The sequence below is a fragment of the Mustelus asterias genome, chromosome 6 (assembly GCF_964213995.1).
Source record: "Mustelus asterias chromosome 6, sMusAst1.hap1.1, whole genome shotgun sequence".
Taxonomy (NCBI): domain Eukaryota; kingdom Metazoa; phylum Chordata; class Chondrichthyes; order Carcharhiniformes; family Triakidae; genus Mustelus; species Mustelus asterias.
Window position 1 is genome coordinate 93,128,192 of NC_135806.1, and position 27,623 is coordinate 93,155,814.

Consider the following 27,623-nt stretch of genomic DNA (forward strand, 5'->3'; position numbering starts at 1 on the left):
ACCGTCCGGCAGGTCCTGGCAGCACACAACACACACAACTATCCACAGCACCCGCACCCAAACCTAATTATTTTTTAAAAATTAAATACAATTAAAGTAATTCTCTACTGATGTCCGTTTAAAATGAAACGGCGCCTATTATTTGCGACTCAATTATTAAATTTTATTTAATGTTCGAGGACCCAAGGGAGGGGGTTAGTTGGTGCGCGTGCGCGGTCGGCGGGTCAGGGCCGCTCGGGCTTCTCTTTACCTGTTTACCCGGGGTGTTACAGCTCGAGCCGCAGTCTCCTCCCTGCAGCCAGATCACAGTCATGGGGAAACTGAACGTGGTGCTGCTGAGGTACCTGGAGAGAGATGATTTCAGAGTGCTGGTTGGGGTAAGTTGGCGCTCCGGGCCTGTCTCATTCTCGGAGTGCGGTGTTAAAGTTGTACATGTGCTTATACTGACGGGACTGAGTGCTTTGCTCTGACGGGGTATCCCCGCGACAAATTCTCCTGGTTTGTAAACTTGCACCGATTGATAAACTCCCTGATCAGCACAATTTCGTATTTAAATATTGGAGTTAATAAAATTATTAAATGATGAACAACTCGCCCTATTTGTAAACTGCACATTTGCTAGCGTTACGGGGTTCTGGTGGGGTGGGGTGGGTGGTGAACATAAGTTTTGATACTTCTTATGTTGTATACAAGTCATTAAAGTATAACACAACTCTTATCTGGCAAAACAGAATCTCCCATGATGTTTATTATTTTGCCCAAGATGTCCTATCTAGTCAATATCCAACCCTGCTGATTTTTTTAATAAACAGGAAACAGCAGAAATACACAGATGAAGGAATATCTATGCAGAGCAAATTAAAAGTTAATGTTACTAACTTTTTGCGAGAACTGGATATGAATGGTTTTAATCAAGCTTGGATGTAAGGGAAGGAAAGAATACAAGGGAAGAGCAACAGGTTAAATGCCAAATGGGATGAATCAATGTCAACAGATCAGTTAGGATCTGAAATTGCACAACTCGGTGCAAGTCTGAAAGGCAGTGAAGTGCCTTACCTAAAGATGAGGTGCTATTCCACTAGCTTATGTTGTGCTTTATTGGAGCAGTAAAGAAGATTGGGGACAGAGAGGTTAGAATAGGAGTGTGTGGAGAATTAAAATGATAGCTAACTGGAAGTTCAAGGTCACAGTTGTCATCTGAACCGAGGTGTTCCACAAAGTAGTTACCCAATCTGTGTTTGGTCTCCCCAATGTAGAGAAGATTGCATCATGACCTGCAAATACTATACTACATTGAAAGAAGTACCAGTAAATTGTTGTTTCACCCAGGTATATTTGAGTTCCTGGACAGTGGGAAGATAAAGAGTATTTGTTGCATCATGTGGTTGCATGGGAAGGCATGATGAGATGGAGAGGAGATGCTCTGAGGAATGGAGCAGCGCACCAAGGTGCTGCAGGGGAGACGGTCCCTGCAAAATGTAAGGGGAAGGGAAGATGTTTGGTGGTATCATCCTGAAGATGGTCAGAATGGTGGAGGATGATCCATTGGAATGGTGGAGACTGATTGGGTGGAAGATGAGAACAAGAGAAACATTATCCCAGATCTGGGCGAGTGCAGAGCAGGAATGTAGGAAACAGTATGAACATGGTCAAGGACCCAGTCAACCACATCAAAGAGGAATCTTTGGTTGTAAAAGGAAGATGTAATGGAAGCACTGGTGTGTAAGGTGGCATTATCAGTACAAATGTCAAGAAGAAATGGAGGATGGAATAGAATCCTTAAATGAAGCAGATGGGAGACTGTATTGTCAAGGTAGCTGTCAGTGGGTATATAGTGGATATTGATCAGTAGCCTATTCTCACAAATGGAGAAAGTCCAAGTCTTCCCTTGCACTACGTGGTGAGGGAAGGTGGAATAGTCAGGATGAGAGTAGAAAATGGCACAGATCCAATCCATTTTTTCCATTACTTTGATGATTGTCGGGTCATACGGTTGGAGGCCTTGGCCAGCAGATCTCCAGGGGGCCACAATGGTTTAGCATTGCTGCCTCAGCTCCATGGATTCTGGTTCGATTCCAGCCTTGGGTGACTGTTCTCCTTGCATCCTCATGGGTTTCCTCTGGGTGCCCCTGTTTCCTTCCACAGTACAAAGATGTGCAGGTTAGGTGGATTGGCCCTGCTAAATTGATCCTTAGTGTCCCAAGGTGTGTAGGTTAGATCGATCAGCCATGAGAAATCTGTGAGGTTATGGGGATAAGGCGGAGGAGAGAACCTGAGTAAGATACTCTGTCAGAGATTCAGTGCAGACTCGATGGGCTGAATGTTCCCTTCTGCATGTAGTGCTTCTGAGATCCATGGCGGTCAGAGAAACAAAGGTTTGGTGGTGTGTTCGTGGGAAAGGCTTGATGGTGGCGTCATGGTTTGGGAGAGTTAGGAGAAGATATTAGAGAGTTGGCATTTAGCCTCCACAATGTGGAAGTTGGTTCGCCAAAGAAAAGCAGCTGCATGCTATAACAATATTACCTTTGGGATTGAGAAACAGAGTGCTGCAAATTCAGAAGGAGGTAGGTTAAAGTGACTGGAGTGGCGGAACTGAGACAGCCAATGTCAGGCTGACAGTTCTCAATGAAACAACCTAAAGACGGTAGGAGACCAGAGGGAGGGGTCTAGGTGGAATGAGAATTTTGAAGATGGAAGAAGGGTGCACTCTGGGAAAACTGCTGGCAAAAAATATAAGCACGGATGTAAAGGCATTGAAAACAGCTCAGCATCATGCCATATTCCAAAATTAATTGAGATGGAGCGGAAAGGAGATGAAGCTGACATCTATGCTGCGGACTGATCATATGAAATCAAAAAGGGCAAGGTGAGAGATGGTAGTGAAAGCATGACAAAGGGTGAGATGTAAGGGCTCAGAGGCAAGTGAAGGGGAAGCTAGGCCTGGAGGGACATTGGTATCCAAGACTTGTTGAAGGTTGCGATCCTTAACTTGAAAGGAAAAGAAGTTTTCTTTGTTAAAAGTGCTGGATGGTATGAAGGATGAAGTGAAATTGGAGCAGGACAGCTTTAAGAACATAAGAACGAGGAGCAGGAGTAGGCAATTCAGCCCCTTGAGTCTACTTTGCCATTCAGCACAATCATGGCTGATCTTGTCTCAACCTCAACTCCACTCTCCTGCCCATTTTCCATAACCCTTCAACCCATTACCAATTAATAATCTGTCCATTTCCTCAAAATTACTCAATGTCCTAGCATCCACTGCTCTCTGGGGCACTTTTTGAGAGAAATAGTTTCTTCTTATCTCCATTTTAAATCTGCTACCACTGATCCTAAAACAATGATCTCTTTTCTAGTATGATTCCAATGAAGTAAAATGGTGCATGAGAACTTTCATGCTATATCCACTTAAACGGGAAAAAAATATCATGGCAGTATTTGAAATAGAATTTATCCTTTCAAATCTGCATTGGGTGGCAGATGGTATTCCTTGTATAGCACGTTCCTGATCTCAGGAACAGATTAGCAAAGAACATGATGATTGGATTCTCTTAAGTAGGGAGCAGGTTAACATTTCTAAAAGTAGGTTGTGTGTTCCTGTCAATAGTAATAATTGTGGGTCACAGCAATCTCTAGCAACTCGCTTGATTGTCACCAGGGACAGAGGGGGGGTTTCTAAGTTTTTCCGATACTTACTTTTTTCCCTCTTCCATGGGATTGGAGGTGGTAGGTTGGTCACATAATTAGCTTGATATTTTTATTTGTTAATGGTGACAGACAAGAAGGGTTCAGAATTGACAGGGAAGAACTGTTTGATCAACTGTCAGTACTAAAAGTTGAAAAGGCACCAGACACGGGTGAAAGGCATCCAAGGATATGAATGGAAGTTGCAGATCTGCTGGCCGTAATCTTCCAGTCTTCTCTAGACTCAGGATGTGCTAGTGGACTGGAGAATTGCAAATGTTATGCCCTTGTTCAAAAAAGGGTTGTAAGGACAACCCCAGCGAATACAAGCCAAATTAACATCAGTTGTGGGCAAGCTTCTCAAAACAATTATTTGGGATAGAATTAATAGTAACATGGGTTGATTAGGAAGAGCCAGCATGGATTTCTAAAGGGGAAATCATGTTTAACTAACCTGCTGGAGGTTTTTGAGGAGGTAATAGAAAGGGTCCATGAAGGTAATGCTGTGGATGTGGTATGTATAGACTTTCAGAAGGCATTTGATACAGTGCCACACAACAGGCTTGTAAGAAAAGTTATAGCTCATAGAACACAAAGGACAGTAGCAACTTGGATACAAAGTTGGCTGAATAATAGGAAGCAGTAGTAATGGTAAATGGATATTTTTGGGCTAGAGGAAGATTTGTAGTCATGTTCCCCAGGGGTTGGTTTTTCTGACATATATTAATGATCTAGATTTTGGTGTGCAGGGGACAGTTGCAAAGTTTGTGGATGACACAAAACTTGGAAGTATTGTAAACTGTGAAGTGGACAGTGCAGAACTTCAAGAGGACATAAACAAGTTGGTTGAGTGGCAGATGAAGTTCAAAGCAGAGAAGTGTGAGGCATTTTGATAGGAAGAACATGGGGAGACAATATAAAATAAGGGCTAAAATTCTTAAGAGTGCAGGAGCAGAGGGACCTAGGTGTATATGTACATCAACCGTTGAAGGTGGCAGGACAGATGGAGAGAGATATAGTATTCTGGGATTCATTAATAGAAACCTGGAGCACAAGAGCACAGAAGTTATGCTAATCTCATACAAGGCACTAGTTAGACTTCAGCTGGAATATTGTATACAGTTCTGGGAGCCACAATTTAGGAAGGATGTGAACGTATTGCAGGGAGTACAGAAGAGGTTTGCAAGAATAGTTCCAAGGATGAGAAACTTCAGTTCTGAGGGAAGATTGGAGAGAGGTTGGGACAGTTCTCCTCAGAGAGAAGAAAGCTAAGAGGAGATTTAATAGAGATATTCAAAATCATGAAGGGGCTGGACTGAATAAATGGGGAGAAACTGTTGCTGCTCGTAAAAGGATCGAGAATGAGAGGGCATAGATTTAAAGTGATTTGCAAAAGAAGCAAATATGATGCTTCGGTGGCACAGTGGTTAGTACTACTGCCTCAAAGCACCAGTTTGTTCATTTATTAATGTTACAAGTAGGCTTACATTAATACTGCATTGAAGTTGCTGTGAAAATCCCCGAGTCGCCACATTCCGGTGCCTGTTCGGATACACTGAGGAAGAATTTAGCATGGCCAATGCACCTAACCAACATGTCCTGGGACACGGGTTCAATTCCGATCTCGGGTGACTGTCTGTGTGGGGTTTGCACGTTCTCCCTGTGTCTGTGTGGATTTCCTCTGGGTGTTCCGGTTTCCTCCCACAGTCCAAAGATGTGCAGGATAGGTGGATTGACCATGCCATATTGCCCCTTAGTATCAGGGGGAGTATCATGGTAAATGCATGGGGTTACGGAGATAGGACCTGCATGGGATTGTTGTCTGTGCAGGCTCAATGGGCTGAATGGCCTCATTCTGCATAGTAGGGATTCTAAGATGTGAGAAAAACCTTTTTCACACAACACGTAGTTCAGGTCTGGAATTCACTGCCAGGAAGTGTGGTGGAGGCAGGTTCAATTGAGGCATTCATGAGGGCATTAGATTTGAACAGAAACAATGTGCAGAGGTATGATGAAAAGGCATGGGAATGGGACTAAGCCACAATGCTCACTTGGAGAGCCAGTACAGACGTGATGGGCCAAATGCCCTCCTGTGCCTTAACAGTTCTGTGATTCTGTGAACTTGGGGAAGGATGTAGTAACATTTTCAGCTCTCTGTTTTGCTCTAATAATGTACAGGTCGAAATGGGAATGAAGAATCATGAAATTGTTCCTCCCAGTCTTATTGCTTCAATATCAAACCTTAAACATGGTGGATGCAACAAAGTCCTGCGTGAATTAGTAAAACACAAACTACTGGCGTACGAACGAACAAAAAGTAGGTTTTTTTAATAAAAAATATCAGATTAAATCATTTTGTTTGCATTATTTTAACTGTAGCAACTGCCATGAAAATACCATATTTATATTCTCCATGTAAACCCTGACCTTGGCCATTCAGCTATTTTGTATTTTTCAGCAACAGTACTTTTATATTTGTTCATCTTGTTTATTTTGTTTTTCTGAGTTAGTTTATGCATTATTGTATTTGATTACCCTTTAAAAAGAAAAGACAATACTGAAAAAGAAGAAATATACAGTGCTACAGGAAAACAAAGTGAGGTAGTGGGATTTCTGAAAGCCAACATGCCACAAAAATAATAGCCCACATGACCACCTCTTGTGCAGTAAATTTCCATGATTCTGTTACTGAAGCAATGGAGAAACACAAAATTGAGAAAAGATGGTGCATTGTAAAAAGATATTGTGGAAGACCACAAATATAGCTGAGAAAAATAGTTCCAAATGCAATGTGTCTGAAATTATAAATGAAAACACTGACAATGACAGGAAAAAAATATATCTCTTTATGCAAAAACAAACAGCGTTGTGTACCTACACCATATGGATTGCTGCAGTTTAAGGCCATTTACCACCACCTTCTCGAGGGCAATAAATATTGGCTGCGCCAGCGATACCCATATCCTGTGAAAGAATGTTTAAAAGTACCAGTTTTACTGAAATGCGCACAAACTAAATATTTTTCCATAATTTGTTGTGTATGGAAGGAAAAATATTAGACTACCTCTTAACCTTTAGGGTACTGAGATGAATGTCTCTTCCATCATTGCAAAGTCTTGTTTTAATAGCTTGTGTTTGTGCAGTAAAGCACATAAAGGACCTGAATATGCAAGTCTAGCATATTTGTCTTCAAATGAATGATTTCTACCAGTATAATTGAACTTTATGTTTTTATGACTTTAGAATTTGATTGTTAGGCTGTCTGCACAATTCATAATTTTGACTGAGTTCAACAAGCATCAGGGCTGAGGATTTTTTTTCACCTCGGGGGGTTGGGGGGGGAACCTTTTTAGATATCCAAATCAGATCAAAAGTGGCAGAGATTGATACTGGATTTAGACCCCATTTATGTTGCCCTGAAATTCCCAAGCTCTCCTTGAATGGCAGAAGTCGAATCAGTAAAGGCCCTATTGTGGTGAGACGTGTAAGGGGATTTTCTCGGGACTGCCTCTGGTGCCATGTATTGATCTGAACTCGGCTAATACAAAGACTCACCAAAGACAGTATGCAGTTAAAGATGTTCTTTATTGACCAATACGCATTGGGAGAGAGACAGCCAGAAGATTCCAACTTTGTCGTTACAGTATATGTGTAACCCTATTGCCTAGCAGCCTTACCTACACAAATCCAGTAGGTTCAAGGATCGCCCTCCACCTGCAAACCATGGGAACGGAGAAGGAGTCATTTCCCTCTGTCTGCTAGCTACCACTTATCAGTAGAAGTTGAATACTTCTATTCACAACAAACAGAAGCTAAGTGCCTCCATTAATTTTAAAATCTTGGTAGCTTGCAGCTGCAGGGTCTCCTACTGATAACAGAGAATATATTCTGTACCTTGTTTCCAAAGAATGTGGCCTCTCTAGTTCTGCTTGTTTCCCATTATGCTTTGGGACAGGCTGCATCTTGGCCAAAGCTTACAAGACACTTAAGAATACAATACTTGTTCAAAATTCTCTACCAATGATTATATATGTGTCTATGCAGACAATATCTTCACATGAGATATGGCACACTGTGATCCCTATTCTAAACTACTTTGTTTTGATAGTCTTCAAAATCCCAGGGGTTTCTGTACCCCCTTCTACAAGATGGCTGGGGCATTCCCGGCCTCCCATCTATTTCTTGCAGTTGTGCCTATGTGTCTGAAGACACTATAATGGAATGTCTAAGGACATGTCTAATGAATGACCTTTGGGACCTTGCATTTTGCTGCAAATTCAATATAGGCCCAAAATTTGTGGCATTTTTAGATTTTGAGAAATTGTATGCCAGTTTTTTGACATCCAATGCCTTGAGCTTCTTCTTCCCCAACAGTCAAACATGAAGCCAAGAGCAAACCTGCTCCTCCTCCTGCCCCCAATTCTTGGAGCAACACAAGGCCTACATCAATGATGAGATCAGATCATGTTAATAACTGACCCTTGCCTACCAATGTGGGATTTTGGGCAGAAGAACTGTTTCTAGGAAAAAATCAGAGGCTGGGAATTCTGCAACAAGTAACTCGCCTCGCATCTCCCCAAAGCCTGTCCACCGTTTACAAGGCACAAGTCAAAAGGTGTGATGGGATACTTTCCACATGCCTGTATGAGAGCTGCTTCAACAATCATTGAAGCTAAATATCCTACAGAACAAAGCAGTCCACTTGTTTGGTACCCTTTTCAGCACTTTATAAATATTTACTCCCCTCCACTGCAGTAACCCACCATGGTTTCTTTGACAACAACTCCCAAACCCACAGCACCTACTGCATTGAAAGATGAGGGTAGCAAGTGCATTGCAGCAACACCACCATCTCCCGAGTTACAGATCATCCTGACTATAGAAATAAGAACATTCTGGTGAGGAATGTTATTTAAGTACAGTAAGACTGGCAACTTTTACATTGTGCTTTGATCTCCTTAGAGACCATTAACTTTTAAAAATAAATTTGAAGGTACAGGTTGATTGCTGAAGGGATGACAACTAGATTTCACAATTGAGACTTTTTACTTTAGTGAACAAGACTAAACGCATATTACCAAACATTCTTTTGTAGGCAACATGTTCTTTAAACTACAGAACAGAACTTTCGCCTTTTACTTTCTATGTAACCAATAAACCCACTTCACAAGTGTACTTTCAAATCACTACAAGCTCAAAGGTTTTCTCAAACCAAAGTCTTCTTAGTTCCTGAGGATTTATTTTTCTTTTCTTAACCGAGTAATTTTAACCCAGAACTGTCTTTTACAGTGAGGGTTTTTCATGGTGCTTCTCCCTCTAGTGCATGCTAGGCAAATCTTCCTGCATCGTTTCAAATCCTAACGAATTTGGTCTTTTCAATCCAAGCGTAAGCTTCCACTCTCATTCCTGCAGGGTGAACTACAGTGACTTTTGGCCTCTAACTGCGCTCTCTCCCAGATCCTAACAGACTGCCTATGTCTGAGAGTTTCAAGGATAAGTGGGCGGCACGGTAGCACAATTGTTAGCACTGCTGCCTCACAGCTCCAGGGACCTGGGTTCGATTCCCGGCTTGGGTCACTGTCTGTGTGCAGTTTGCACATTCTCCTCGTGTCTGCGTGGGCTTCCTCTGGGTGCTCCGGTTTCCTCCCACAGTCCAAAGATGTGCGGGTTAGGTTCATTGGCCATGCTAAAATTGCCCCTTAGTGTCATGGGATGCGTCGATTAGCAGGTAAAATATGTAGGGATATGGGGGTAGGGCCTGGGTGGGATTGTGGTCGGTGCAGACTCGATGGGCCGAATGGCCTCTTTCTGTACTGTAGGGTTTCTATGATTGCTATGATATTTTATAACTCCTTCCCCTCTCAAAGCCTACCTCCATGGCAACATGAATCACATGGCCTTTGTATCCCAGTATAAATGCTGATTTGCTATCCTTGAGACCCCAAATCTCTTTATCTTGGAACAAAATAGCAAGTTTTAAAGCATAACTGACCTTCCTGGGACTTTGGATGCAAGCAATCTATCCACTGTAAGCACAGTCATTATCAGTGAATACCTTACGCCTTCTCTCAAAAATATCTGTGCCTTTCTTTAATCTATAACAGCCCCCTCACCTAAGTCCTTTGTCAGACAGACTCCAAAATGTGTCACATGACACACCCTTCATTCCCTTATAAATTAGCATAAAGTTCCAAAACATTGTGCAAAAAAAATGTTTGACATATTACAACTACAGAAACTGCTTAAATTAGTTTCACATCACAAAATCTGAAAAGCTGTACTTATTGTTCACTGTATAATAGAATTGAAATAACTGCTGGAAACCTTCGACCGATCAGGCAGTATTTTTGGAAAAAATGAATTAGAGTTAACATTCAACATGTGGAAGGTGTTGGACATTAACACCTTTTTTGAGTAGGTATAATCATGCAGGGGTGAGGGTGAAACGGTCAAAAGGTTGTGGTGTCTTGAGTAGAAGATTGGAGTAATTAATTGACTTTTATGTGATCGTGCAAAGCAAAATGAGAAAATGAGGCAGGTATACAAACAAAAAAAGCTTACCCATGTCTACAACAATATGACAAAGAACGAAGATTACAGGGAAAATCTGGCAAAGATAGGAAGGCTCCAATGACTTAGAATGTGATGGCAGAAAAGTAGATTAAACCCAGACAGGAACAGGCCAATCAATGACTGCTTACCAAGGTGCCCTCTACCTCAAGCACCAGCCCACAATTCATCCATTCCCAGTAGCACCTGTGCAAACATCCTCCATTCCAAGCATCCGTTGTTGAAGAGAAATTGAGAATGATGTATAAAGTGTTGTACTTGGCTTTAAAACCCAAGCACTATAAAATGCCTCGTAGAAAGATGAGGTAGTGTTCCTTAAATTTGTATTCCGCGTCATTGAAAAGTGCAGGATGGAGAAATAAGATGATCAAAAGCTCAGGGCCACCCTTAGAGTATGAACAAAAATATTCAGCAAGACAAACACACCTGTCCGTTTTGGATCATCACACTATTTCTTTTTCAGCTGTCCAGGGTTATCGATTGACAAATACTGGATATGACTACCTAGCTCTGAAAACTCTTTCTTCGCGAAATGTCGTTAATTCTGTTGGAAATCAAATGGGTGTTGGCAAAGAATCTGGTAAGCAACAAAAACATGAGCCTTGCGCAATATTTGAAAATTAGGGAATAACTTTTGACTTGTAAATTGGAAGACTGAAATCTACATGATTTGAAGAAAAGGCTGACCAACATCATCTCAGGGCAACGATATGAAGGGAATGGGGGGTCAATAAAAAAAGTGCATAGGCGATCTGTTGCATGTACTAAGCACATTGCAAAATGAAGCAGCTGTATATTAAAATATTGAGTGTGGCTGTATTTATAAAGTCATAGGGCTGGGAGATGTAATCCAGTTCTGCCTGCTCTGGACATCTCTGAACCCCTCAGGTTTTGTGAATAGTACAGCGGGAAAGTTACTTATGGACCTATTATAAAAGGTCACTGGGAATGTGTCCTTGAGGTATAATTACCTTGCAAAGTTCAGATGGCATTTGTAGTCGTTCGTCATGCAAATGCTTCAGTGCATTGCACTCTTTGTTTTTAATATTCTGATTATGTTCTTAAACTAGAACAATTTGGGACAAATAAGTTTAAAGTCATCAAATTGAGGAATAGTCATCATTTGAGGAATAGTATGATCAGAAATAGCCAGCACGGCTTTGTCCAAGGCAGATCGTGCCTTACGAGCCTAATTGAATTTTTTGAAGATGTAACTATACACATAGACGAGGGAAGAGCGGTAGATGTAGTTTATATGGATTTCAGCAAGGTGTTTGATAAGGTGCCCCATGCAAGGCATATTGAGAAAGTGAAGGGGCATGGGATACAAGGGGACATTGCCTTGTGGATTCAGAACTGGCTTGTCCACAGAAGACAGAGTGGTTGTAGATGGGTCTCTTTCAGCATGGAGGTCGGTCACCAGTGGAGTGCCCCAAGGATCTGTTCTGGGACCCTTGCTCTTTGTGCTTTTTATAAATGACCTGGATGAGGAAGTGGAAAGATGGGTTCGCAAGTTTGCTGATGACACAAAGGTTGGTGGTGTTGTGGATAGTGTAGAGGGATGTCAGCAGTTGCAACGAGACATAGATAAGATGCAAGACTGGGCGGAGAAGTGGCAGATGGACTTCAACCCAGATAAGTGTGTGGTGGTTCATTTTGGCAGGTCGAATAGGATGAAAGAATATCATATTACGGGTAAGACGCTTGGCAGTGTGGAAGATCAGAAGGATCTTAGGGTCCGGGTTCATAGGACGCTCAAAGCAGCGTCACAGGTAGAGGTTGTGGTTAAGAAGGCGTATGGAATACTGGCCTTCATCAATAGAGGAATTGAGTTTAGAAATCGGGAGATAATGCTGCAGCTGTATAGGACCCTGGTCAGACCCCACCTGGAGTACTGTGCCCAGTTCTGGTCGCCTCATTACAGAAAGGATGTGGAAGTCACAGAAAGGGTGCAGAGGAGATTTACAAGAATGTTGCCTGGATTAGGTGGCATGCCTTATGAGGATAGGTTGAGAGAGCTAGGTCTTTTCTCCTTGGAGAAGCGAAGGATGAGAGGTGACCTGATAGAGGTGTATAAGATGTTGAGAGGTATTGATAGAGTGGATTCTCAGAGGCTTTTACCCAGGGCTGTAATGGTTGCCACAAGAGATCACAGGTTTAGGGTGCTGGGGAGTAGGTACAGAGGAGATGTTAGGGGTAGGTTTTTCACTCAGAGGGTGGTGGGCGCATGGAATCGGCTGCCGGTAGTGGTGGTGGAGGCGGATTCGATAGGGTCTTTTAAGAGACTTTTGGATAAGTTCATGGAAGTTAGTAAGATAGAGGGGTATAGGTAAGCCTAGTAGGTAGGGACATGTTCGGCACAACTTGTGGGCCGAAGGGCCTTTTGTGCTGTAGCTTTTCTATGTTCTAAATATTACATAACATTTTGGTTTATACTCGTTAATGTATACCATAGTTGGATTTTTTTTAATGCATTCTTAGCTTTTATAATTTTTGTGGTCAGAGAGAAAACAAAAGGATACAATGGTACTTTTCTAGACTACTTGTGTTTTCTAGTACTGTTTCCAGCTTAAGAGTTTTTAATTCAGAATGGAGGGCAACTGGTCCATTTGTGGTCCAGCCACTGTACACTTACTGTTGCAGTTCTAGAAATTGTTATCTCATCAGATATCCCAATAATTTAATTTGCATTGATCTGTTGCAGATATTTACATCGTTGCAAATGAAGAAGAGCAACAGTTTGCTTTAAAACTGCATAGATTGGGTCGTACGTCATTTCGGAATTTGAAGAACAAACGTGACTACCACAAACACAGACAAAAAATGTCATGGCTTTACCTCTCCCGCCTTGCAGCAACGAAAGAATATGCCTACATGAAGGTATTTGATTATTTTGAAGTGTATCTAAATTATTTTCCAAGATTTATCCTCTGGCTCTATTAGGAATTTTTAATGTGCTCTGTAACTACAAAAAGGAAGTGAATTGCTGTTCACCTGACGAAGTAGTAAGATGGTGTAATTCTTTGGGCCCATTGCTTCCATTATATGTCAAACATAATGACACTATTAATCTAGACTATTGCCAGTAATTTTGGCAAATGTTCTCTCCCTGCCACATAATCAGCCATCTCAAAGGAATGCATTAAGAGGAGAGAAAAGAAAGTGAGCGTGAAATGAAGGGAAGAGGAAAAACAAAGGTAGCTAAAGTAAGTAAGAGAGAGTCTATTCTTCATTTCATGGTCTGCCTTGGGCCTTATTTGTATTATAAATTCTTTAGTCCACATTGACAATGGAAACTATAATCTTACTGCATAACTACTTCCTTCCCCAGCGTCAATGCTGACAAAAGGATATTGTTACAATGTGACCAGTTGTAAAGGCAGGTACCATTATAAATTTGGACATAGGAATTTATCATGGGAGTATATGAAGGACAGGATATACAGCTTTAAAGTTGGATTATGTGCCTTGTTCCAATTATTCCTCATTAGCTAAGATCACCCCTTATTAAAGACAACACTTGGTCTAAGTTCTCCTTGTGCATGATCCAATAGTCCAATCACTATATGTGAAGTTCTGCTGCAATATTTCACCTAACTACTTGTGCTGGAGCTTTTGACATTGTAAAGGCCTACCACTTAACCAGCAGTATTAGTAAATGATATTGTATTGAGAATCAGCATGCAGTTCCATTGCAAAACCACTGGATGTCGGCACAAAAATTTTTAAACCTTTATCATGGATTATTGATTTGAAGACCAAAAGTCGTAGTGTTGTGCAAATAAACAAAATGTATAATTTAAATGTCTTACTGATAAGTCCTCATACTTCTGTTTAATAGTGTATAACTGTTATTGAGCAGATTGAATATCCTGACATGACAATCTTGATTAAATTGCATATGTTCAGTTATAATATTTTATTTGTGCCAAGGCATTATATGACCGAGGATTCCCTGTTCCCAAACCAGTTGACTTCAACAGACATGCAGTGGTCATGGAGCTCATAAATGGCTACCCCATGTAAGTTTCAGCATTCTTTCAGAACAAGGTCAATATTTGTAAAATTTCTTCAAGCTATTTTAGGTGCTAGATAAAGGACACTTGAAGCAGAACTCTCTCTGTTAGTAAATGAGATAAATTCAGCACAGATCTAGCAGCTCAACTGGGCATCCATGCAGTATTATGGGCCATTAGCAGCAGCAGAATTGTATTCAACCACAATCTGTAAACCCCTTGCCAGGCATATCCCTCACTCTACCAACAACCCTGGTTCAACGAGGAGTGCAGGAGAACATACCATAAGGAGCACCAGGCATCCCTAAAAATAAAGTGCCAACATGGTGAAGCTCCAGCACAAGACTATGTACATGTTAATGTGCACAGAGCTAATTGATTCCACAAGCTCTGCACACAATCGGTTGTGAATAGTGGTAGATAATTAAACAATTGAGCAGAGGAAGAGACTTCACAAACATCCCCATCCTCTATGACGGGGAGCCCAGCATCAATGTTCTCTCATTTTTCCCGTCTATATGCAGATTGAATTTTATTATGTGCAACAATATCATGGTGATGTGTGCCACCAGTAGAAATAAAAAAAACCTATATATAATGTTCAAAAGTTGCCCTAGGTATAGAAGAATAAAGTATACTACCCTTAGCCATTGACATGATAACATTCTAGTCCACAAGTGACCAGATTCACTGAATTCAACTTTAGATTTACGGTGGTGGTATTTGAATATACAATGTCCAGTTGTTTGTCCTATTATTATCAGACTATGTTATATCAATGTTAAAATTTCATTGAGATCCTTGAGTGAAATAGCTAATCTGTTTATGTAGCTGTAATCATGAGGTCAGACTGATTTTTTTTTTTGAGGGGTGGAAGAAAATCAAAGCCATGGGCATATTTCACACCAACTCCTCTGAAATTCACTTGTACAATGCAAAATAGCACTTTATTGATTGGATGATGTAGCTAATGAATCTGAAGACTTTTCCATTTCCCAATACTGTTCAGTCCCATGAGCGTGCCAGACGTAACAACCTGGCAGCCAAATTATTTCATTGTCACTATCTTTTCAAAAAAGTCCTATCATCACTCACTATTAAAAAATATATATAACAATTGTATTGAAAACATATATAACGCATGCTATACCATTTCATTATGAATTGTGAAACTGGCAACACCTTTTGAACTTTCATACAGTCCCCAACTTCAAACCATGGTTCCCCCCGCTAGTTCATTACACCTCTTTGTTGGTATGAATCATGTCACCTTCCAAAACCAGCCAGTGCTAAAAATCGCACAAGTTCTGAAATACCCACTTTGCAATGACACTGGCAACATAGGGCATCAAGATGTGGGATTCTATCACTCCACCTTATCCCTGGCTGCTGAAAATTGCTGGGAATGGGGACACAAATCCTAGATTTAACCTTCCCAACTACTTTTGCGCACGGCAGAACTGGAAAAGTAAGCCCAATGTGTGCAGATATATAGAGTTTTTCAGTAAACTCTCCAGAAAGTTGCTATTAAATTGTTGAGTGTGTTATCAAAGCCTTGGGCAATGTATATTTACGGATTTGGAATGCTTTCACCATTTATATTTTTCAGCCGTCATACTGGAGTCTTTTAAATATGATGTGGAGATGCCGGCGTTGGACTGGGGTAAACACAGTAAGAAGTTTAACAACACCAGGTTAAAGTCCAACAGGTTTATTTGGTAGCAAAAGCCACACAAGCTTTCGAAGCTCTAAGCCCCTTCTTCAGGTGAGTGGGAATTCTGTTCACAAACAGAGCTTATAAAGACACAGACTCAATTTACATGAATAATGGTTGGAATGCGAATACTTACAACTAATCAAGTCTTTAAGAAACAAAACAATGGGAGTGGAGAGAGCATCAAGACAGGCTAAAAAGATGTGTATTGTGACAATACACATCTTTTTAGCCTGTCTTGATGCTCTCTCCACTCCCATTGTTTTGTTTCTTAAAGACTTGATTAGTTGTAAGTATTCGCATTCCAACCATTATTCATGTAAATTGAGTCTGTGTCTTTATAAGCTCTGTTTGTGAACAGAATTCCCACTCACCTGAAGAAGGGGCTTAGAGCTTCGAAAGCTTGTGTGGCTTTTGCTACCAAATAAACCTGTTGGACTTTAACCTGGTGTTGTTAAACTTCTTACTGTCTTTTAAATATCCAGAGAACATGCAAGAATTTCACTTAAATCAGGGTGCTTGCTAGTTTATAACTTAAAAACATTTTTCATCGAAACTAAAAGTTCCAATTTGTAAGGAAAATCAGACTAAGTAGAATGCATACTTCTGTATTGAAAAAGTTAATTGAACATCCAAGATGTTGAATAGATTTATGTTTCCTTCAGGTGCCAAATTCACCAGCTTGATAATCCTGCAGCAACCTACAGTGAATTAATGGACCTTATTGTGAAACTTGCAAATCATGGTTTAATTCATGGAGACTTCAATGAATTCAACTTGATGTTAGACAGTGAAGATCATGTCACAATGATTGATTTTCCACAGATGGTGTCCACATCTCACCTAAATGCTGAATGGTAAATAGAAAACCAAAAATTAGATTTTTTTTTATTGCTTTCTATTTTGGTGAAGTAACTGCAGGTTTGGAATTTATGTTTTTCTGTTTCTCACATATAATTCAACATTGGTGTTCTGTCTCTTGTTGCAATTATTTCTGCACTCCTGTAAAGGCACGTTATCGAAGTAACTTTGCATAAAGATACATTATCGAAGTTTGCATTTTGCGTGCAATTCTTTGATTCATATAAAGTTCATGGTATTTGTGCACAGTGATTATGATCCAGTGGAAAAGCACAAACATAACAAAACTGGAAAATGTAAGAAATATATACACAACGTAGAAGCTCCTGACAAATGTTTTGGGTCGACATCCTTTTTTTATCAGGAGTTCTGATGAAGGGTTTCCATGCAAACATTAAGTTTTTTTCTCAAGTAGCTGTGGATTCATTCCATGCTTTCTGCTCTTATATTGAACTTTCAGAATCCTTAGGTTTCTTTCCTTTAATTTTATTCTGTTGAGACAAAGTTTCTAGTATTTAGTTTTCAGTGACTGGAGCAAATAATGTTAGTGTGGTAGATGTGCTCTCAATTTCCTGTATGATGAATTCTTAATGCCACCTTACATAGAAGGCATGAAGCAAGATACGTTTCAAGAGAAAGAGAAATTAGATTGAAAGAGAGGGAGAAAGAATCCCTCAACTAATTTTCCTTACAATTCAAATGGCATTCCTATTTTTGCATGTGAAACTGCATTTGGGAATGGGGTTTAATAAGAGGGACATTGGTAATTAAAATATAAAGCCAAAAGTTAATCATGATTGGGAAATAACATCTTCAGTATACTCTCCAGAAATTTAGTTTGCAGAAACATGAGCAATTTCATTTTTCTAAGGTATTGGCACCCAAAAGAATAAATCATGAGCTTTTATTGGATGTTGTATTGCGTTTCTGCAAACGAAAAAGCAGAATGTTAATGGAATTTTTGTGAAAAATGAAAATCTGCAGGGAGATTTTAAGAAATGGTTTTAATGGCAGCTTTGTCCAACTCTGTAAATGTCAATAAAATGGTCTTATCTTTTTTTCAGGTATTTTGACAGAGACGTAAAATGTATTCGTGATTTTTTTATCAAACGCTTTAACTATGAAAGTGAGCTTTATCCAACATTCCAGGACATCAGGTTAGCAACATTTGTATAAATTTATTTTATCATCTTGTGGAATTTAATATTGTAGATTTATGTTGACCTTTTTGGATGTAAATAAGCAACTCTCTCCATACTTTAATCTTAAGAAGATGTTGAAAAATTGTGATTTTTCTGTCCATCCAATAATACATTTCTAACAACCATTTAGCAGTATAGAATTTGAATATTGCTAAAAAAGTGAGACATGTTGCTGAAAGCTTTAGTCTTGCATTCAAATACAAGGATGCAAAATTTAAAATAATCGCATGTTTGTACCACAAGTTAGTTGGCAGGCCAATCTGATTCAAATTATCCAAGAAAAACAAAATATCTAAAATTTGAACAACAGGTTAAGCTGCTACTATGCAGTAGTGATGCAAAGGTATTTCCCATTAATTGGATGCTGCCAGTCCAAAAATACGTTATGCCTATCACACAACTGAGCACGGTTGCATATAAATTTCAGTGCTGATGTGATTCCAGGTACGTAGGTTGTGCATCCCATTGACTGGCTGATCAAATCAAACAGCATGTTCTCCAGTTGTTCATAATAAGCAGAGTACAGAATGTACTCAACAGCCCGAGGTTGCAAAACCCAAACCAAAACATCTACTGTTAGATGTGATTCCAGAGCCATAAAGGGTGTAGAACCATAAAGGGTGTAGATATGCAGAGGGACCTGGGTGTGCAAGTCCACAGATCCTTGAAGGTGACGTCACAGGTGGAGAAGGTGGTGAAGAAGGCATATGGCATGCTTGCCTTTATAGGACGGGGCATAGAGTATAAAAGTTGGGGTCTGATGTTGCAGATGTATCGAACGTTGGTTCGGCCGCATTTGGAATACTGCGTCCAGTTCTGGTCGCCACACTACCAGAAGGACGTGGAGGCTTTGGAGAGAGTACAGAGGAGGTTTACCAGGATGTTGTCTGGTATGGAGGGGCTTAGTTATGAGGAGAGATTGGGTAAACTGGGGTTGTTCTCCCCGGAAAGATGGAGGATGAGGGAAGACTTAATAGAGGTGTATAAAATTATGAAAGGCATAGATAGGGTGAACGGTGGGAAGCTTTTCCCCAGGTCGGTGGTGACGTTCACGAGGGGTCATAGGTTCAAGGTGAAGGGGGGGGGGGGGAGGTTTAACACATATCAGAAGGACATATTTTACACAGAGGGTGGTGGGGGCCTGGAATGCGCTGCCAGGCAAGGTGGTGGAGGCGGACACACTGGGAACGTTTAAGACTTATCTAGATAGCCATATGAACGGAGTGGGAATGGAGGGATACAAAAGAATGGTCTAGTTGGACTAGGGAGCGGCACGGGCTTGGAGGGCCGAAGGGCCTGTTCCTGTGTTGTATTGTTCTTTGTTCTTTGTTTTCTTTGTTCACCCTTGAGCAGCAGTTGCTCAACAATCCTGAGTGTTAATAGCTACACAAACAACCAGTTTAACATAATCAGTCAAGCTTGTTATGTGGCTTATTTACATTTTATTGCAAAGAAATATACTCAAGGTTCTTTGAATTACCCTGAAGCCTATATTTCCCTATTGCTTTCTCCATGGTAACACCGTGGCCAATCAGAGTTGAATTGCCCACCAACCCACATCCTTTCCTCCTGTCGTATAAATTGTTATAATCATTTGAATTTGGCATGTTTTTGTCCTGATGCCTGCAAGATGAGAAGCTTTGGCAACATGTCTCTCTTTTCAGCAGTATATAGCTTTGCTGTATGCAATCCATTTCTTGAGTATTACTTGCATCTTGGCACTCATCAGGACAGTTCGCAAGAATACCATTAGAAAAGCGAATAACAATTCATACTGTATGAGAAGAGAGTGCGCAGGCATAGTATAGGCGGATTGACGATAGCCTGACACCCAACGGTAATCAAGAGTGTGATCAAGAGTTTGTTTTGGATGAGGTGGGAGACAGCTACTCCCTGGTTTAGCAAGTGGACTCTGGTAGAGGCGTTGCCATGGAGAATGCACCAGAGTACGGTTAACTTCCAAGCTTTAGTTAAAATTCAAACCAGGCAGGTCGACTTAATTGGTCAAGACGTTGCCACGGAGCATGAACCAGGGAGTAGCTGTCTCCCACCTCATCCAAAACAAACTCTTGATCACACTCTTGATTACCATTGGGTGTCAGGCTATCGTCAATCTGCCTATACTGTGCCTGTGTATCTCTCTCCAATTCATTTGACGAAGGAGAAGCACTCTGAAAGCTTGTGATTTTAAATGAACATGTTGGACTATAATCTGCTATCTGTTGGACTATAACCTGCTGTTGTGTGACCTCTCATCCTGTCCACCCCAGTCCAACACCGGCATCTCCACATCACTAATGAACTAATCGCGTACCACTTATATGCTGATAACATCCAGCTCTTCCTCATTGCCACATCTCTGATTTGTAACAGCGTCCAGTATTGGATTAGCAGAAATTCCCTCCAAATAATTATTGGAAAGGCTGAAGCCACTGTCTTTAGTTCCCACCACAAGCTCTGTTGCTTAACAAGCAACTCCATGCTGCTTTCTGGCAACTGAGGCTGTACCGGACTGTTTGCAATCTTGATATCATATTTGACCCTCAGATGAGTCTCCAACCAAATATCCACTCCATCACCAAAACCACCTACATAGCGCCACCCAGCTTCTCCCCCTCCCATCCCCTTGCCTTGAATTATCTGCGTTGAAACCATCATCCATGCCTTTCTTACCCCCAAGCTTCACTATTCCATTGCTCTCTTGGCCATGACCCATCTCCAACTCTTCAGAGACTCATCCAAAATTCTACTGTCGTGCTAATTGGGTCAAGCCCTGCTCTCTATCCTCATTGACTCGCAGTTCTGCAACACCTTTAAAATTCTCATCCTTGCTTTTAGATCCCTCCATTGCCTTGCTCCTTGCCTATCTATGTAACTTCCTCCAGCCTTTACCAATGATCACTCTAAATTTTCTTCATTGTACACAACATAATTATTTCGGTGGACAGTATCTTTACGTTTATTTGCATTGTATCTTAGAGGGACAGCTTACGAGCAGTGTGCAATTTTACTGGCAACTGTACATGTGTGCAGCTTAGAGCGATCATTATAACAATTCGAAATCTCTGCAGTCCTCCAGTTGTGGGTTTTTGCATATTCCTGATTTTAAACGCTCCAACATTGTGGCCATGCCTTCAGCTGTCTAGGCCCTTAGCTGTGCATTTTGCTTCGTAAGCTTCTCTGCTTCTCTACCTCATTCTTGCCCCAGCATCTTTGTGTGGCTTGGTGTCAAACTTTGTTTACTAACCCCCTGAAAAACCTTGGGATGCTTACAATGTTAAAGATGCATTATGAAAGCAAATTAACATCACGTTGCATCATCTGCGTCTGAAGGACATGATTCAATTTTTCACTCCTATTTTGAGTATTATAACTCTGAGTTTGTCAATGAATTAAAGCAGGAAAGAAATTAGACTAAAACAATAATGCATTCTTGGACCATAAATTTGGTTAAATATTATTGACAAAAAATGACTGGCTAAAAAATTATACATTAATGGAATTGTTCCTCTTGGTGTCACCAATTCATTTTTGAAAACCGCTTAATGCATTTGTTGGGAGCTGGTGGATATCCCTCTATAGTCTTGTGTGAAGTTATGATGCATACAGGAATGTTTAAGCTTTGAGTACATTAGTTCTTATCTCATTCCTCAACTGTAATGCTTATTTCACTTTCCCGCTCACTCCATTCTTGCTTTGCAACAGGAAACAAATTTAGTATTGCGACATGTATTCCTCTTTGTATTAACAGTATCTGGATTCTGTCTCCATTTTCTTTAGGAAGGAGACTTCACTGGATGTGGAGATTGCAGTTAGTGGTTACACTAAAGAGCTCCAAGAAGATGCTGAGCTGCTGCATGCTTCAGGCCCTGAACAGGAAGGCATTGAAACTGAATTTTCAGATGATTTGGATGATGGTGAAAGTCATTTTTCAAATAAAACATCTGAAAACAAGGATTTCTTTTCTGAAACAAAAACAGATCCTGAAGGATTTCCTAGTTCTGATTGGAACATTGCTGAAAAAATACATGAGGAAGATGCAGAGAAGAATGAAATTGAAAATATTGATCTGGGGAATCTGAAAATAAATGTAGACGATGTTGAAAGACAGTGTACTGAATCATTTTGTGCTGTTGAACTCCCTGGAATTGTTGCAGAACATAATCCTGAACATGCCACTGAAACAGCACATCATATAGGTGGGAGTGATGAAGGTACAAGAGATGAAGATGAATGCCCAGAGTTAGTTGATCTGTCAACCCAAAACAAGGAGTTTAGACCTTTCAGGTACTAATTCAGCAGAGTGTAACCTGCCCTGTGTAGTGTTTTGTATTTTCTTGTCGGTTTTCCTTTGTTATAGTGTATTATTTAGATTTAAAATATTTTATATATTACACGTGTGTGTTATAGATATACATTGTATGCGAACATACATGTATATGAATTAGGAGGAGGCCACTTGATCCCTCAAGCCTGCAGCGCCACTTAGGTAAGTTCATGGCAGATGTGATTGTAACCTCAGCTTCTCATTCCCGTCTATCCCCCAAAAACATTTTGTGCCCCCTTATCAAGAAAGTAGCTCTGCCTTAAAAATATTCAAAGACTCTGCTTCCACTACCTTTTTTGAGAAAAGGAGTTCCTTGCGAGGTGTATATTTTATATATGATAGAAATAGATCTATATATAACACTGTTATTTTGTACATAACTTCTTGGTTTGCAGGTTTGGGAGCAGTTGATGCACCAAACCCAGAATTTTTTTCTTTCATCTCTGACATCCAAAGTGATCTGCAGACCAATTTTCTGATCAGTATTTTGAGTAGTTGTGCAAGGCATTAATAAACTGCACCATTGAAGTGACTCCGTGGTTCGAGTAGTCTCTTGCATAATGGAGACTGGAATTTACATGATTTTTGGGGGGCAGTTATTATCATCAATTTATTTTCCAGGAAAATTTTGAAACTGTGTAGTTTTCAGTTTGAGGAAGAAAGTGATACTTTTATTCCCACCAACTCATTTTTAATGTAGAATTTGTCGTCTCCTGGAGCTCAATTCTGTTCTTGGTGATATCCATGTGCAGGAGTCATCGGATAGTGATGACAACTAGGGACTTCTATTTCTTGGACACTTCCATCATGCCTAGTAAAATAAATGACCTATGGCGATAGATCGTTCAATTTGGAATCTTGTCATTATGGATAGTGAGTGTCAGCACAAAGTCAGCATTTGGGCAGTTCTCTCTTTTGGATTTGTAAGATGATGGATAATGGCTTGTGCTGGTTACATACATTAATATTAATACTGGTCTGACGAAGGATCATAGAATCCTACAGTGCAGAAAGAGGCCATTCGGCCCATCGAGTCTGCACCAACCACAATCCCACCCAGGCCCTATCCCCATATCCCTACATATTTACCCACTGATCCTTCTAACCTATGCATCCAGGGACACTAAGGGGCAATTTAGAATGGCCAATCAACCTAGCCCTCACATCTTTGGACTGTGGGAGGAAACCGGAGCACCCGGAGGAAACTCATGCAGACCCAGGGAGAATGTGTAAACTCCACACAGACAGTGACCCGAGCCGGGATTCGAACCCAGGTCCCTGGAGCTGTGAAGCAGCAGTCATCCTGACTCCGAAACGTTGGCTCTATTCTCTCTCCACAGATGCTGTCACACCTGCTGAGATTTTCCAGCATTTTCAGCTTTTGTTTTAGATTTCAGCATCCACAGTATTTTGCTTTTAGATTAATATTGCTGTTTTCACATCCGAGCAGTAGACATTCAGATTTTTTTGTGTGAGGAATATAGTGCCTCACAGCACTAGGGACCTGGGTTTGATTTCAGCCTTGGGTGACTGTGGGGAATTTGCACATCCTCCCTATGTCTGCATGGGTTTCCTCCCACAGTCCAAAGATGTGCAGGCTAGGTGGATTGGCCATGCTAAATTGCCCTTAGTGTCCAAAGATATGTTGGTTAGATGGATTAGCCATGATAAATGTGCCGGGTTACAGGGATAGGACGGAGGGGAAGACTTGGGTGGGATGCCCTTTCAAAGTGTCAGTGCAAACTTGATGGGCCAGATGGCCTCTTCCTGCACTGTAGGGATTCTATGATTCTGTCATTCTATGGAACACTGAATATGTAAGCCAAATGGAGCATATTGATTTGTGTTTTAGTACACTGTTTCTCAGATTCATCTACAGTAGATCCCATAATATATTTTTATGGTTTATTAATGTGTCATAGTTAGTGTTGCCAAATTCAGTGACTTGTGAATACTTTTTCCATTCTGTAGAAATGAACTAAGCGTGATGCACACAAATGAGCACAGACAGAGGACCACCAGTACAAGTTCAGTAGGCAGCTTTCTGAGTACTTCAACTATTCCTCCAGTAAGTTTTGTATTCAAAGATTCTCCTAATTGTTATTTTGCTTTTGTGGTAATTAGTGGTACTGCCCTTTAGGCTTCACAGCACAACTATTTCCAGCTTGATTGGAAGATTAGCAGGTGGCTTGCTGACAGTGCCACTCTGTATTCACCACTTTGGAAAGGAACATGAGTGACTTCGATACTACAAACTGCTTGGATACTTAACCACCTGAAATTGGTAACTCACTATGAAAGGAACTCCATAACTTAATATGAAAGGAGTTTCGTACATTAACTCCATCATTGTGTTGGCACACCATCTCTGAATTCTTATAAACTATATTTAGAAATTACTTATTGAATGTATCCAACTGAACAAAAATTCACATTTGCTGTAAGTATTCAAGAATTTAAATCCCACCAACTGCCATGGTGTTTAACCTATTTTTAAAATCTAATGTTTATGTTTCATTTTCCATTCTAACTTACTAAATCAATATTTTTCATTGAAACCTTATAGATTTATCATGCTATGAATTACTATGCTAGCTGTACAACACCATTGGCAGGAACGTGTATTACAGCGTGAAAACCTTATGTGGGTAGATTTAATTATCAAATATAGGCATACAAAATTATAGCAGAAACATATAAATTGAGAACTGAACATTACTTTAAAGTAGGGGGTGAATAACATATGTTTCCTGGTCCACTTGCTTCTGCCTGCTCACTTCATTGCAGTTAAAGACCACATCCCATCCTGTCTCTACAAGGTCACAAGAAATTGACTAGTTAGATAAATCTAGAGGTGATATTGTCAGCTGAAGTATTTTTCCTTGACTTTTTTAAGAAATTAGTAAAATGAATGTGATTTGAATGATGTCTGGTTGGTATGGTAAACTTGATCTATATATGAGGATGAGAATTGTAACTGTTGTGTTAATCTAATTAATGATACCAGTATTGGTTTGAATGTTTTATTGAAATATAACATTTCTGTCAACCATCCACAAACTGCATTTCATATTTTTAACTTGAAGATTGGAAATTGTAGTTGATGCTTATTAGATTCATTTTCTCTTTAAGGAAATGGCCACTTAATGTTGTGTTTAATGTCTACCCCGTTTCACAAGACCTGCATATCATCATCTTATACCTCTTAAAAATATGGAAAAATAATTTATACAGGTTAAGTTATGGTCTGTTTTGAAGCAAAATGTATTTAATGAGCTCAAAGAACTCTTAGAATTCAAATTCTCTCTCCATTGTAGTGAAGACACAACTGATCTCTGAAATGGCCTAGCAAGCCACTCGGTTCAAGGGCAACTAGGGATGGGCAATAAATGCTGGCCAACGAGCCCTGCCCAAATCCCATGAATGAATAAGACATTGATTTCTGATTTCAAAACAATCAAATAATGTTGCTCAATGCTTTTGTTTTCAATTTAATTTGTGATTGTTTGCTATTTTAGGATGTCATCAAACAGAAAGTTAAACAACAACTGACCAAACAGCAGAAGGCAGCAACCAGAAGACGTTTACAAAAGGGAGAGGCCAACGTCTACACCAAACAGCGACGAGAAAACATGCAGAATATTAAATGGAGTGTTGAAGCAGAAAGCTTTTGGGGTTAGAAGGGACCTGTTGTTGTTTCTTGGGATTCTAAAACTTCATTAAAATGAATACAATGTAAAATGAATCTGTGAAAATTATTTATTGGGATTTCTATGTATTTGAATTGATAAAATTTCCTGGCTATTGTTGGGGACCAGACCAGAAACTCCAAGGTTTATTATGAAGTTAGCCTAGATATTAACTTTTTCATTTGATTTTGGCATTAGGGTAACATAAGGTGTTTCACTCCAAGTATGATTCAAGTGACCCACTAGGAAGCTTTTATCAAAACAAGGTTTTTTAAGAACATAATTACAATGTAACAAAAATAATTGGTGTAATTGTTACCAATTAAAAGACTTAAACATGACAAAATATAATTCTTAACAGCTAGCTATTTCTCTTGTTCCAATTTAGCAGTTTCCCATTAGACATAAATCTCTTCTTTAGAACTAGTTAGCACAGAAAACAAAATATGCTGATGTGGCTACTCGGTTTCTGGCCTTTTTAACACCTCTGGAGAGTTATCCATTCAGATGCTTGTCGTCTTATTCTCATGCAGCAACCTCCAGAGAGAGCGCCATCCCCAAACATCAAGAAACATGACTAAAAGACACTTCTTAAAGGCACAGTATTGTCATACTATATAAAAACAAATTATGCAATACAATGGAAGTTCATATCTTGTTTTTTAAGCTGATAAAGATAATATATAGACTTAATAGAGGATTTAAGACCGATTTTAAAGGTTTGCATTCCTATCCATGTACATAACCTCAAAACTTTTCCTTGGAAACGTCAAACTGGTAAATCGTAGAGAGATATTTTGCAGGATATTTAACGCATATTTAACTGCTGAACGAATGTTCTGTTCTGCCCCAGCTAAACGTTTTGAATTGAAAACTCTTTGCTGCCATCCACAACTGCCCAAGTTCTTTTCTTGTGTTTTAGCTGCTAAGCTTTGATTAAGCAGAAAAGTAGCAGGTATCTCTTTCTCTTTAATAGGCATAAATGGTATGTTACAATATTTTGTAACAAGTTTATGCCCATATAAATGCAGTGTGTTCAGTCAAATAATTTGTCACATATTTCACAATTCAAACAAAAGATCAGTAACTAATTCCTTGTTGCACTCGAGGGTTTTTCCCCATCCTTTTTCTTATTGAAGTGGTTTCTGACTTTTTTTGCAGGTGATATAGCCAGGTGTACACCATTACCAAAGTCGCACATCATCCTGACTTGGAAGATATTGACATTCCTTCCTTGTCACTGGGTTAAAATCCTGGAACTCCCTCCTAACAGCACTGAGTCATATCCCCACACCGACTACACTGATTTAAGAAGGAAGTTAATGACCATCTTCACAACAGTGTTTAGGGGTGGGAAATAAACGCTGGCTTTGCCAGCGATATTCACAACACATGAATAAATTGTTTTAAGTGTAAGCAACTAATTTTAGTTTAAGTAAATTGTTTACTGGAGATTGCATTGAGAATGGCCACAGATTCCTGTTAGTTTGAAAGGCAAAATTATTCATCGAATCATTTTGTCAGTTATGGCTCAGTTGTTAATACTCTTGCATCTTAGTCACC

General features: G+C 40.0%; 1 protein-coding gene across 1 annotated transcript; it reads left to right on the plus strand.

Moving 5' to 3' along the window:
* Positions 1-184: 184 nt before the first annotated feature.
* riok2 (RIO kinase 2 (yeast)) lies at positions 185-26,112 on the plus strand. The gene is made up of 10 exons (XM_078214764.1): positions 185-377; positions 5,860-5,998; positions 10,715-10,831; positions 12,956-13,131; positions 14,185-14,273; positions 16,647-16,838; positions 17,907-17,999; positions 21,825-22,331; positions 24,343-24,439; positions 25,890-26,112. The coding sequence occupies exons 1-10, from the start codon at positions 312-314 to the stop codon at positions 26,049-26,051; spliced, it is 1,638 nt and encodes a 545-aa protein (XP_078070890.1). The 5' UTR covers positions 185-311; the 3' UTR covers positions 26,052-26,112.
* Positions 26,113-27,623: the final 1,511 nt, after the last annotated feature.